Genomic DNA, 15136 nt, shown 5'->3' on the forward strand with positions numbered 1-15136 from the left:
TATTAAATAAAATGTCTGTCAAAAACTTAAGTTTGTATTTTCATCATATTTTTTCTCTTTTTATAGCACTCTTTCCATTTCTTTACCGAATATATAATAAACTAAACATTTCCGTATATCCAAGTGATGCTATAACATTTTTTAAAAAATTTGTAGAGAAGACCAAAAAATATCGGCTTGAAAATACCCAAGAGGTAAATATGTGAAAATTTCTTTTAATTCAAAGGCAATGATGTCAAAAGCCACACATTCCCCCAGAGAAGACCCTATTGAGATATTTGAAGAATTTAGTCTATTCAGTTTTAGTTGTGGCTTGCCTAGAACTTGGGCAGTAATGTTTGACCATAGGGATTGACAATTGTATAACCAAGTTTTGCCTAATGCAGCCTATATGCTGGGCAAGGGATACTGAGAGAAAAAATATAGCAGAAGGATGTCTGGGAGTCAGTATTGTGCCTGAGATGTCACCAGTGTTTTTCTAGTAGTCTGGGGTTTGGAGCATTTTAGATAATCATATAAAACCCAGGAATTCTAATAGAGTCACAAACAGCTGTTAATAATTATGGGATGCGGGTTAAGAACGTGTCAAGGAAATGAGAGATTGACATATTCTGTGTGCAGAATTGCTTTCTAAATAAGTATCTATGACAGGAGAAGGAACTTTAATCATTCATCAAGAGGCTTGTGATCATCAACTAGAGATGCTCATAATCAGAGAAAGCCATGAGAAAAAAAAGTTTTGGGCATGGCAGCATGATACTAGACCAGAGTACCCATCTCGTTCTCCAAAATGTAATGAGTGTTTTTATTTACCAGTGATTCAGGCAACAGTAGCTATATTCTTACATTAAATAATGTATAGTCTCATAATACTGTTTAAGTTCATTGTTAGATTTCCATTTTAAGCTCCCAAAACACATATCTCCCTTTGATATTTCTGTCTACTTTCAGAACCCAGTAGATCTTCTTCAGCTGATGATAAACTGCAAAATTTCCAAAAATGTGGATGATTCCCATACAGGTAAGTATAGATACATTAGGATATTAAAGATATTCACAGAATAAGGGATATTTATTAACATATAAAGAGATATTCAAGTATAGAAGGCAGTCTACTAAATTTCAGAAAAGCCCAGACATGTGGTCTTATATGCAGCAGCCTCAGGAACTTTCTAAAACCACACAGTATAAAAATGCTCATATTCTTAAGATTACTGTGCCTTCTATATATGGCAGACTCTACTTGCATGAAATCTCATAAACCTGATTACCTAAAAAAGACCTGATTATTTAAAAATAAAGTTTGGTGTCCCTAATAGGGGAGGGAAATCTCTGGAGGACTCATCCTTACATAACAAGGTACAGAGATAATGAATTTTCCCCAAGAATGAGCCCCCTGAATAGCTTTCCAATATATAGATATCAGCCCTAGAAAGAAATACATGAAGATAACACTGAGGAAATTCATTAGGTAATATGTTTATGATTATTCATTTGTGTGCATGTTGCAATGACGCTCAAGGAATTGGAGGCCATGGATTTGGAAGTAAGTGCAAATATGACATGGGAAGAGTAAGAGGGAAAGTTATACTTAAATAGTATTACATTTATAGTAATCTTAAAGCCATTTGTAAGCATGACTTTCTTAGCCCAAAATTCATGTATGATGTATGCATTTACTGCATAGCCAAATGCTGTTTCTCAGATTCATGCAGAACCATTGAATTAGAAACTTCTCCAGGAAATCTGCTTCCATGGCATTTAATCAGGATGTACAGTGGTTTTAGGTGGCATAAGTATTTGCCAATGTAAGAGACTTGGAACCTTTATTTTTTCTTTCATTGCGATCTAGTATACTAATGATGAAAGGAAACACTGTGGTTGTTAAATTTGTTTCTTTTTTTAAATTTTATTCAATATATTTTTATTTACATTTCAAATGATTTCCCCTTTTCAAATTTTATTTTTCAAATGATTTCTGGTTCCCCACTCTCCAAAAGTCACATAAGCCCCCTTCCCTCCCTCTGTTCTCCTACGTGTCCCTTCCCACTTCCCTGTTCTGGTTTTGTCTTATACTGCTACACTGGGTCTTTCCAGAACTAGGGGCCTCTCCTCCGTTCTTCTTGTACCTCATTTGAAGTGTGGATTATGTTTTGAATATTCCAGTTTTCCAAGCTAATATCCACTTATTAGTGAGTGCATACCATGATTGATCTTTTGAGACTGGGTTACCTCACTTAGCATGATGTTCTCCAGCTCCATCCATTTGCCTAAGAATTTCATGAATTCATTGTTTCTAATGGCTTAATAGTACTCTATTGTGTATATATACCATATTTTTGCATCCATTCTTCTGTTGAGGGATACCTGGGTTCTTCCCCGCTTCTGGCTATTATAAATAGGGCTGCTATGAACATAGTGGAGAATATATCCTTATAACATGGTGGGGAATCCTCTGGGTATATGCCCAGGAGTGGTATAGCAGGATCTTTCAGAAGTCCCAGTTTTCTGAGGGACTGCCAGACTGATTTCCAGAGTAGTTGTACTAATTTGCAACCCCACCAGCAGTGGAGGAGTGTTCCTCTTTCTCCACATCCTCGCCAACATCTGCTGTCTCCTGAGTTTTTAATCTTAGCCATTCTGACTAGTGTAAGGTGAAATCTCAGGGTTGTTTTGATTTGCATTTCCCTGATGACTAGTGAAGTTGAGCATTTTTAAAGATGTTTCTCCGCCATCTGAAGTTCTTCAGGTGAGATTTCTTTGTTTAACTCTGTACCCCATTTTTAATAGGGTTATTTGGTTTTCTGGGGTCTAACTTCTTGAGTTCTTTGTATATATTGGATATTAGCCCTCTATCTGATGTAGGGTTGGTGAAGATCTTTTCCCATTGGTTGCCGATTTGTCCTTTTGATGGTGTCCTTTGCTTTACAGAAACTTTGTAATTTTATGAGGTCCCATTTGTCAATTCTTGATCTTAGAGCATAAGCTATTGGTGTTCTGTTCATGAACTTTCCCCCTGTACCGATATCCTCAAGGGTCTTCCCCAGTTTCTTTTCTATTAGCTTCAGAGTATCTGGCTTTATATGGAGGTCCTTGATCCATTTGGAGTTGAGCTTAGTAGGAGGAGACAAGGATGGATCAATTCGCATTTTTCTGCATGCTGACCTCCAGTTGAACCAGCACCATTTGTTGAAAAGGCTATCTTTTTTCCATTGGATGTTTTCAGCCCCTTTGTCCAGGATCAAGTGGCTATAGGTGTGTGGGTTCATTTCTGGATCTTCAATCCTGTTCCATTGATCCGCCTGCCTGTCACTGTACCAATACCATGCAGTTTTTGACACTATTTCTCGGTAATATTGCTTGAGGTCAGGGATATGGATTCCTCCAGAATTTCTTTTGTTGTTGAGAATAGTTTTAGCTATCCTGGGTTTTTTAGTATTCCAGATGAATTTGAGAATTGCTCTTTCTAACTCTATGAAGAATTGAGTTGGGATTTTGATGGGTATTGCGTTGAATCTGTATATTGCTTTTGGCAAAATGGCCATTTTAACTATATTAATCCTGCCGATCCATGAGCATGGGAGGTTTTTCTATTTTTTGAGGTCTTCCTCTATTTTCTTCTTCAGAGTCTTGAAGTTCTTGTCATATAGATCTTTCACATGTTTGGTAAGAGTCACCCAAAGGTACTTTATACTGTTTGTGGCTATTGTGAAGGGTCTCATTTCCCTAATTTCTTTCTCAGCCTCTTATCCTTTAAGTATAGGAAGGCTACTGATTTGCTTTAGTTGATTTTATAACCTGCCACTTTGCTGAAGTTGTTTATCAGCTGTAGGAGTTCTCTAGTGGAGTTTTGTGGGTCACTTAGGTAGACTACCATATCATCTGCAAATAATGATAGTTTGACTTCTTCCTTTCCAATTTGTATCCCTTTGACCTCCTTATGTTGTGTAATTGCCCGAGCTAGTACCTCAAGTACAATATTGAAAAGATAAGGAGAAAATGGGCAGCCATGTCTAGTCCCTGATTTTAGTGGGATTGCTTCAAGTTTCTCTCCATTTAGTTTGATGTTGGCTACCGGTTTGCTGTATATTGCTTTTACTATGTTTAGATATGGGCCTTGAATTCCTATTCTTTCCAAGACTTTAAGCATGAAAAGATGCTGAATTTTGTCAAATGCTTTTTCAGCATCCAATGAAATGACCATGTGGTTTTTTTCTTTGAGTGTTTTTATGTAGTGGATTACATTGATGGATTTCTGTATATTGAACCAACCCTGCATCCCTGGGATAAAGCTTACTTGATCATGGTGGATGATCGTTTTTATGTGTCTTGGATTCAGTTGGCAAGAATTTTATTGAGTATTTTTGCATCGATGTTCATGAGGGAAATTGGTCTGAAGTTCTCTTTCTTTGTGGGATCTTTGTGTGGTTTTGGTATCAGCGTAATTGTGGCTTCATAGAAGGAATTGGGTAGTGTTCCTTCTGTTTCTATTTTGTGGAATAGTTTGAAGAGTATTGGTGTTAGGTCTTCTTTGAAGGTCTGATAGAATTCTGCACTGAAGCCATCTGGTCCTTGGCTTTTTTTCGTTGGAAGGATTTCTATGACCCCTTCTATTTCTTTAGGGGTTATGGGACTGTTTAGATGATCTATTTGGTCCTAATTTAATTTTAGTATTTGGTATCTGTCTAGGAAATTGTCCATTTCCTCCAGATTCTCCAGTTGTGTTGAGTATAGGCTTTTGTAGTAGGATCTGATGATTTTTTTTTTTAATTTCCTCAGTTTCTGTTGTTATATCCCCCTTTCATTTCTAATTTTGTTAATTTGGATACTTTCTCTCTGCCCTTTTGTCATTCTGGCTAAGGGTCTATCTATCTTGTTTATTTTCTCAAAAAGCAGCTTCTGGATTCATTGATTGTTTTTATGGTTCTCTTTGTTTCCACTTGACTGATTTCAGCCCTGAGTTTGATGATTTCCTGTCTTCTACTCCTTCTGGGTTAATTGGCTTCTTTTTGTACCAGAGCTTTCAGGTGTGTCTTTAAGTTGCTAATGTATGCACTCTCCATTTTCTTTTTGGAGGCACTCAGGGCTATGAGTTTTCCTCTTAGCACTGCTTTCATTGTGTCCCAAAGATTTGGGTATGTTGTGCCTTCATTTTCATTAAATTCTAAAAAGTCTCTGATTTCTTTCTTTATTTCTTCTTTGGCTAAGGTATCATTGAGTAGATTATTGTTCAGCCTCCATGTGTATGTGGGCCTTCTGTCGTTTTTGTTGCCATTGAAGACTATTCTTACTCCATAGTGATCCTATAGGAGGCATGGAATTAGTTCGATCTTTTTATATTTGTTGAGGACTGTCTTGTGACCAATTATATGGTCGATTTTGGAGAAGGTACCATGAGGTGCTGAGAAAAAGGTATATTCTTTTGTTTTATGGTGGAAAGCTCTATAAATATCAGTCAAGTCCAATTGGTCCAAAGCTTCATTTAGTTTTATTGTGTCCCTGTTTAGTTTCTGTTTTCCTGATCGGTCCATTGAGAAGAGTGGAGTGTTGAAGTCACCCACAATAATTGTGTTGGGTGAAATGTGTGCTTTGAGCTTTAGTAAAGTTGCATTTGGCGCATAGATGTTCAGAATTGAAAGTTCTTCTTGGTGGATTTTTCCTTTGACCTGCAAGAAGTGCCCTTCTGTATCTCTTTTGATGACTTTAGGTTGAAAATCAATTTTATCTGATATTAGAATGGCTACTTCTGCTCATTTCCTGAGACCATTGACTTATAAAATTGACTTCCAGCCTTTTACTCTAAGGGGGTTTTTGTCTTTGACAATGAGGTGTGTTTCCGGTATGCAGCAAAATGTAGGGTATTGTTTCCTCATCCAGTCTGTTAGTCTATGTCTTTTTATTGGGGAGTTGAGTCCATTGACGTTAAGAGATATTAAGGAGTAGTGATTATTACTTCCTGTCATTTTCGATGTTATTTTTATATTTTAGTGGTTATCTTCTTTTGGGTTTGATAAAAGAAGGTAACTATCTTTCTTTCTTCTTTATTGGCATCTATCTCTTGAGCCTTATTCTCCTGAATTTCTTTAAGTGATTTTTGTGTTTCCATTAATCGGGTTTCTATCTTACTCATGTTCTCCTGTATTTAAGAGATTCATTTATGTTCTTTTTTGTGTTCTTCTAGCAGCATCATGTACAGTGATTTTAAATTCAAATTTTTTTCTAGTGTTTTTTTTTGCATAATCAGGGCTTGCTGATGTTGGAGAGCTTGGTTCAGATGCTGCTTTATTGCCTAGGTTTCTGTTAGTAGCGTTCCTGCATTTGCCCTTTGCCATCTTGTTATTTCTGGCATTAGTTGGTCTTGTCTCTGGCTGGTATTTGTGCCTCCTATGAGGTTATATGGCTATTTCTGCAACACTGGATGGCTGGGTTTCCCCTGTTACAGATTGCTAATGTGCTGCCCTCCTCTTGGGTGTCCCTGCAGCCCTAGCGTGCTTTGCCCCAGGTTGTCTGTGTGAACCAGGGTGTGCCCATTTACTCCTTCAGTGAGTGCTCCAAAAATTTTCTGTATCATTGTTAGTTTTGTCAATTATAGCCCTTATACATTTGTCTTCCTTCCCATAAACAGTCTAAGGACCAGTTAGGAGATTTCTGGGTTGTACAGCTATTTAAGTACACATACCAAAAGAGAAAGCTAACATACATATATGAGAAAGAATGTCAAGTGTAATTTGCAGTTTGTGTTTATATTATCAAAGGCATAATAAGTATTTCAAGATTCATTCATATGTCATTTTACATCAAATATTACAATCTCGGTTTTCATAAGACAGATATTATATTGTACAATGTATAGTACTGTATTTTCTTCTTAGTTTATCAGTTGATGGACATCTATGCTTTTGGGAATAAGACATAGGTGAGTCTAGATATCCATAAATATCCCTACAGTAGGATGAAGAGTAATCTGAGAATATACCAAATAGTGATGTGTAGTAGAAAACATTTAATCTTACATTGGGATTCTGCTGTGCCATTTGTTATACAGTTCCTAGATAAAAACCACCCAACCATAATATTTATAATGAGTCTTAATTTGGCCTAGTGCTGGGCATATGTCTGAACTGGAAACTTCTGGTTTCTTTGAAATGCCAGATTTCTGATAGTGTTTTGCTGGGGAAAACACATGAAGGAGTGTTTTCCTGAAGTGGACAAAAGTGAAAAGATATTTTTCTAAACCAAGCCTGTGAAAGGATGTATAATGAAGGATTGTTCCTTAATGAAAGTATTGCTTCAACTTACATGAATTGTTGAGGTCCATTTGTCACGACTCCATAGACAGAAACACACCAAAAAATTTCTACTCATATGCTGGTGGCTTCTTGACACTTCTGTAGACTCTGGCACTTTGGCAGAGTGATATCAGCTGATAGAATCTCACATAGAGTTTTGCTAAGACAGACTCACATAATGAGGCAAAACATGTGTATCCATGGAACACACATGATGTTTAGAGGGAAAGTAAATAGGAGTCAACTGTTAGAAAGGCTTGTATGTAGAGCAAGATTTGTGACACTTCTTTGTCTCAAGTTTTTACTGACCTTCACTTTCTTGAGAGAGGCACACACAAGAACTTTTCCTGGCATCCCTGGTGGTCCTATTCCATCCTGCTGACTTTTGTCCAATCACTTGAGGCCTGAATATCTCTGCTATGTCATTCCACCATTGTTGTTTCATCTTTGCTATCCTGAGCCTATTGAACTGTACTCCAGGGTAGATTCCTCCTCTTACCACCTTCTTTCCCCTTGTGGTTCTCAGAACCCAAGCTTGGGAACCCTAACCCAATGTTGGCACTTCTATTCAGCAATTGACTGTCAGCATCTTTATTTAACCAATAGTTTTAAATTAAGGATCAAGGAGAAATTGTATGTACAGATTCTCTCATCCCTAGAAGCGACCAGACCTTGAGAAGCAGTAGTTAGCATTGGAATATATAGCAGAAGACCAAACCACAAAAATTCTCATTTTTATTTAAGCAAGAAGGCTCTTTCTCTTTAATAATCAACAACATACAGAATGAACAATTATGGAACATATGATGAAATTAATAAGTAAGAGTTACATTCAAATAGTCCACTCTGTTTAAGTCTGGCAACTCAGAACAAAAGTATTCAATTAACTATACTGGGGAGTTTAGAGTTTGGCATCTAAACCATTTTATATTCTAATTTTTAAATTAACTGAAAAATATCTTATGCCTAAGTATCTTCCTAATGCTAAACAACTTAAGTTTAATTCTTTGTCTTCCCTAGTCTTTAACCCCATCAAAACCTGAGATGGGATAAGTATTACTTGAGTATATAGAAAGTGCTGGAACTGACAGAGACAGCTGGCTTCCTGGATGTCCCAATTATTGCCTCTATAACATTGAAACATCCACCTTTAGCCTTCTGAACCCAACATATCTGTCAGAGCTTAAGTGAAGCAAGAATTATGAAGGACTCTCTTATCCTGTCTGGGCAAAGTTTAACAACTGACTATCTGCACAACACTCTGCCGATGAAGTTAGGGCATTTTTGACTAATGGCTAGCTAGTCACTACAGCAGCAACTGCACATGAAGGTTACTTATGTGCATGATTTTTTTGGAGTAGAATGGGGGTACTTTCAGTAGCAGACACGTCTCATGATCAATAGATCTTTAAATAATAAAATAATTTTAAATGCCATATTCTGTGGATCTCTAATGCTTTTAATGACCATCCATCTAGTCACAACATATCTGAACAAGCAAACATTGCCTGTCTCCAGATACCTATTATCTATTCATTCAGTATGCACATTTCACTTATGAGCTGGACAAATGACTGGTATGGCCATTTGTTTTACTGTCTGAATATTAATTTGTATTAATTAACTTTGTTTATAATATCAGATATTAAAAGGACTAGGACTAAACCTTGTATCCTTAAAATGAGTTGCATAGGCATAGTACCTAAACAAGGATTAAAATATACATCAATTTTGTTGTTACTAAATTAATATTATTAATATGCAGAGATTTATACCAATGTAAGCCTTAAACCTGTATCAATGTATAAAATTATGTACAAATGTAATAAATTATAACCTCAATTCTGCATCAAAATATAAAGATGTCTACCAATGTAGTATTATGGTTATGAAATATTTTTTAGTCCAAGACTACATTCAATAATCTAATCTTCTTTGCCTAATTTCATTCTGTTCAATCTCCTTACCCCTACAAAAGAAAGAAAGAAGGATTAATGTGGAAGCCGATATTTATAGAGCCCTCATACTAGTGTGACACCCATTATCAAGTTAGCTCTCATGAGTGGCAATTAGGTCTCCTGTGGGAGCCCCACATTCCAAGGAAACAAGCTGAATGCTCAGAGAAACTTGAAATTCTACCAATATTAGCTCTTGTGAGCATAGCTTTTCTTTTTCTCTTGGATAAAAGCAAAATTGTGCCCCCACTTGACCTCTTCACATTGAGCAGCAGAATACATCCTTCCTATGGCAAAATGTTTTTTTAGTAACATAAAAGCATAATTTTACAATTTGAAATTATAAGCATACGATATGTGGATAAATATACACAAAAATACATTTATATTATTACAAATTTAAGTTTCATTTGTATTTTATTTTTAATTGATAAGGATACTCCTAATTATTATTAATAAAACACCTATATAATAATTTTATGGAAAATCTGTGTTATTTTTTATCCCAGACTGTTGTTTTTAAGTAGCTCTGTCAGCAGAGGGTCCTACCCTAAAATTATTGTGCAGACCAAGCAAGTCCAAAATTCAGAAATCTCTACTTCTGCCTCGTATGTCTGCTATATTTTAGTTCAGACACTGTGTTACATCCATGTTTGTGGCTGTCATCATTCCTCAGGCGGACCTGTGCTTTAGCAGCCGCACTTAGTAGCACCTGGAAAGGACATAGGGTTGGTTGATGTTTAAACCTGCCATTGTATATCATAGAATCTGCTGCCTAGAATTCCATTCAAATTGGAAAATTTGCATTTGAATTTCGAAAGAGATTTACCTGAATCTGTATATTGTTGTTTATTTGTAGCTCATTTCACAGTATTAATGCCACCAAATCTTCTGGGAATTTATTTCTATTTCCTGGTGTCTTCCACACTTTCTTTCTCCAGTGACATAAAGTTCTTATTTTGTAATTCTTTCATGATTTTATATTAATTCCAAGACATTTGTGAAGCAAGTGTGAATGAAACTGATTTTCTGACTTCTATTCTTTTTTTGTAATTTAATTAGAATGTTACTGATTTTCACACACTGACTTTATATCCTAAAACTTTGCTAAATTTGTTTGTCAATGGAAGGAATTATCCAATGGAGACTTTAGAGTCATTTATATATAGAAGCATGGACCCAAAGATAAGTATGTGTTGTGTTATATCTTTCTTCTTTTACTTACTGCTATAGCTATGTTTTTCAGACCTTTAAAATGTTCATAGACTCATAAGGATATAATTTCAATTTTTAAATTCTACTAAACTCAAAAATCTAAAATAAAATACAAGTATTTCAAGATGTATATGACATGTCAAAGTGATGTCAAGATGAAATGTATAATTTAAACAAATTATGTCAACAAAAGTTATAGAAATAATTTGACAATATTTCAGTATGTATTCTGTTAGAATTTCAGAGATTTTCATCAATACTACTTGAAGTATTCTGAAAATGAAAAATGAAAGAAAATTTCAAGGAACCTTTTTTTGTAAATGGAATATTACAGTGGTGCTAAATATAGACAAACCTTATCAAAAGTGATGTATAGGTGAATCTCCTTAGTGAACATAAGCCTGAATTTCTAGATAAAATATTTGCAAACCAAATTCAAGAAATATATGTACAAATCGCTGTGGTGAAAATTCTCCATAAAATGTTTGCAAACCAAATTAAATAATACATAAAAAGGATAAATTATCAGGATTGAATCTCATGAATCTCTTTTATCTCAGAAACTTAGAAATGATATATGTATATGTATATATCCTGTGGCATAGAAAAACTTAAGAACAGAAAAACATAGTCTTTCCTTAGATGCAGAAATAGTCTTCTAAAAATCCAACGTTTCTGTATGATAAACATTCTATAGAATCTCTGATTACAGAGGGCATGTATGTGTATGATTAAAGCAATATAAAGCAAGACCACATCTAATGTGATACAAAATGAATATACATACGCATGTGCATATGTATGCATGTACATGTACATGTATATACATATAGACATACACATACATATACATATACATGTGCATGTACATATAATCAACAACAGTACATAGATGTCAAATCTCTCCAAATGGCATAGTCTGAGTATTATTTCTCTCTGGTAAAGCCATCCCTGATTGTACTTTCATTTCCCACTACTGCTCTGATATCAAGCACCACTTGATAAGCTAAATGAGAGAATCTCTTTTAAGGCCTTTTACATTCTTTTTTAAAATTATTTGATCTATTTACATTCCAGTCGTTTTCCCACTCTGAGTGTCCCCTCCCACAGTTCCTCGTTAACATCTCTTTTACTCCTTGCCTCCAAGAGGATGTATCCCATCCCAGGCCTTCCCATTCACTGGGCCTGAAGGCTCTCCCCCCATACCTGATCATGTATCCAATTTTCCTCCTGTCTCCTGGCTTCTGAGGCCAGAACAAGCAGTCCCTTGCTTTATATATGCTAGGGTCCTCAGACCAGCTTGTGTATGCTCCTGGTTGGCGGATCAGTCTCACTGGAGCCCAGGTTTGTTGAGACTGCTGGCCATTCTATGGAGTCACCCTTCACTACAGCTTCTTTAATCCTTCCCCTAATTCAACCACAGTGGTCCCTGACTTCAGTCCAATGGTTAGGTTTAAGTACCTGCATCTGTCTCAGTCAGCTCCTGGTAGAGCCTCTCAGAGGACAATCATGCCAGACTCACATCTATAAGCACATCATAGCATCAGTATTAGTGCCAGGCCTTGGTGTCTCTTCCAAGAGATGAATTGAAAGTTGGTCATTTGACAGCCTTTCCTTCACTCTCTTCTCCATTTTAGTACCTGCATTTCTTAAGAAGGAAGAAAGTCTGGGTCAAAAATTTTGACTGTTACTTAGTAACCCCATCACACCACCACTTGAGACCCTGTCTCTCTACTGGAGGTGAACACTTCAAGTTCCCTCTCCCCATTTTTAGGCATTTGGGCTAAGATCACCTCCAATGTGTCCTGAGAGTCTCTTACTTCTCAGGTCTCTAGTATTTTTTAGAGGGTCCCCCCTAACTTACCACCTTCCAAAACTGCACATTTCCATTGGTTCTTCTGGCTTCTCTCCTGTCTCTCCCACCCATATCTGATCATGTACCCCTTTTCCCCTCCCTGTCTCCTATCCCACACAGATATAGCATGTAGTTTTAAGAAAACCAATCCACATAAACAAGCTATGCACTAGTGCTCTCACTGGCCCCCATGGTTCCCTCACCCAGCTACTCCCAAGCCATTCCAATCATCCCAGTCCATTCACCATCTATGGCTAGCCTACAGAAAGCCAGCTATCACTTGCACAGATACCCTTGACTCCATAAAATGATAATACTAGAAACTTGTATTGTAAACAGCAGCCATATTTATAACAGTAAACCTCCAACCCCAAAATACCAACACAAAGAAAACAAAACACAATTGATATGAACATGATCTATACACCTAGATTGAGCAAATGTACCTTACACTGCTTATTGACTATTTATGAAATCCCTGGCTTCTTGTGGCTTTTCCTGTTGTGGAAAATATTTCAAAAATAGAACTGTCATGTTCCCATACTTATGCCTCTTCCCTAACCTGTTTTTATCTTGAGGAGACTCTGACTCAGAGCTCCAAAATCTCTCCAGAAAGCTCACTGAGTTCCCACCAGCAAGTTGCTGCTATGCCAACCCTGTGTTTTAAATCCACCATGGCCTTTGTGGTGTACTTCTGGCAAATCCAAACTTTGCTGCCGTACCTTTCTCTCTTGAACCCAGACAAGATACCGCATGAAGGAAAACACAACACAAACTTAGTTCAGAAACAATGGTAACTCAGTCTTTGGGTGCAACAATTAAAACCTAATCATATAAACCTTATTAAAATCTAATCCCTGAATTAGTGAATCCTTGTGGATCTGCCATGATACTGGGAAATTCTAGCAGATATGTCTTACCAATATGCTCTACCCATTCCAAAAGGACCTAACTCTCCCGCTTCCTCTCTTCCTCCATCCAACATGAAAGACCCACTTACTCACACAATTGGACTCCATATTGGAGTGGGGTGGAATCTCAGGATCATTTTGACATACATTTCTCTGATATCTAAAGAATTTAAATATTTCTTTAAGTGCTCCTCATCCATTTGAGACTCTTCTATTGTGAGTTCCCTGTTTAGCTCCATACCCCATTGAATGAATTAGTGTTTATTTTGCTTCTATTTTGTGGAATAGTTTGAGGAATGTTGGTATTATCTCTTCTTTGACAATCTGGTAGAATTCTATATTAAAATCATCTGGCCCTGGGCTTTATTGGGATTGGGAGGTATTTTATAACTTTTTCAATTTCCTTAGCAGTTATGAGAATGGTTAGGTTGCTTGTGTGATATTTATCTACTTTAGTATTTGTCTAGAAATCATCTATTTATTCTAGACTTTCCAGTTTATAGTGTATAGGCTTCTGTACTAGGATAGGATGAATCTTTTTTAATTTCCTCAGTTCTGTAGTTATGTGTCTGTTTTCAATTATAATTTTGGCAATTTGGTTACTGTCTCTGTGACCCTTATCTAGTGTGACTAAAGGTTTATCTATCTTGTGGACTGGCTCACAGAAGCAGATCCTAGTTCTGTTGATTTTTTGTATCATTCTCTTGTTTCCAACTAGTTGATTTCCATGCTGAATTTGATTATTTTCTGCCAATTTGAGAGTGTTAGCTTGTTTCCGTTCTAGCGATTTCAGGTATACTGTTAACTTACTTGTATAAGGCCACTCCAATCTCTTTATGAATGCACTGAATGCTATAAATTTTCCTCTTAGTCCCAGTTTTTCATCTCACACATTAAGTTTACATTTGCTGCACATTTGATTGTGGATATGCTCAAAATTCCAGCTCTTTCCTATTCTATTTTTTCGCAGATTTTCAGTATGTGGTACATTGGCATCTTGCTTATCACTATGCATAGAGATTATTGTTGACACTTCTCTGATAAGTACAATGTATAGTAGTTTTACATTTATCCTGGTATCATTTTACTATTTACTCTCATAGAACACTGCCCTAAACATGATTGATATTTTCTCAAAATTATAGAGAGAGGTGGTTTCAACTATGCCATCTTCTCAACATGATCCATTATACCTGTTATGTCTAATCTTATTTTAGCTCTCTCTGATCTGGAGATTGTGGCCCAATCAATGACATTTGTTTTGGCTGGCCATAATACTACAAGCAATGTTCTTTCCTTTATTATGTATGCACTGGCCACTCATCCTGATGTCCAGAAGAAACTCCAGCATGAAATTGATGCAGTTCTGCCCAATAAGGTGAGTAGATAGCATCTGAAAACCAGAAAATATCAAACCTCAACAAGAAACATTTCTTCCACACATATACTGAAAATGATAATAAATAGCATAAATATTGGTGCTTACAAAAATAAATAGTGAAAATCTAAGTGCAGAAGAAAAATGAGAGGTGGAAGTCAATAGTGTTCAAGGAGAAAATTAATCATTGTACATTTTAATGATCCTCTAATATGTATTATTTCTTGCCAAAATGACACACTCTAAATGCGTGAACAAAATATCTAGTCTTAAAGTATAATTATTTAACAGCCAATTAACTTTTAAATTTGTACTTAATGTACAAATTTGCTTTAATGTACAAATGTACTACTTTGCCTGAATGCATATTTATCATCATGCGCATGCCTAGAGTCTGAGGTTACTAAAATGGTAAAAGTAGATGCCCCAAAACTAGATTTCCAGTAATTGTGATACACTATTTTGGTACTGGGAAGCCACTCTTTGTCCTTTGCAAGAAAAAACAGTGCCCTTCATTACTGAGGCATCCCTTT

General features: G+C 36.2%; 1 protein-coding gene across 1 annotated transcript in view; it reads left to right on the plus strand.

The window, feature by feature from the left end:
- LOC127672475 (cytochrome P450 3A13-like) overlaps nucleotides 1–15136 on the plus strand; it is a 93244-nt gene that overhangs the window by 68135 nt on the left and 9973 nt on the right. The window contains exons 8-10 of the mRNA XM_052167621.1: nucleotides 67–194; nucleotides 952–1021; nucleotides 14443–14603. Of these exons, the coding sequence (XP_052023581.1) occupies nucleotides 67–194; nucleotides 952–1021; nucleotides 14443–14603 (359 nt within the window). The remainder of the gene's footprint in view (nucleotides 1–66; nucleotides 195–951; nucleotides 1022–14442; nucleotides 14604–15136) is intronic.

The sequence above is a fragment of the Apodemus sylvaticus genome, chromosome 22 (genome assembly GCF_947179515.1).
Source record: "Apodemus sylvaticus chromosome 22, mApoSyl1.1, whole genome shotgun sequence".
NCBI classification, from domain to species: domain Eukaryota; kingdom Metazoa; phylum Chordata; class Mammalia; order Rodentia; family Muridae; genus Apodemus; species Apodemus sylvaticus.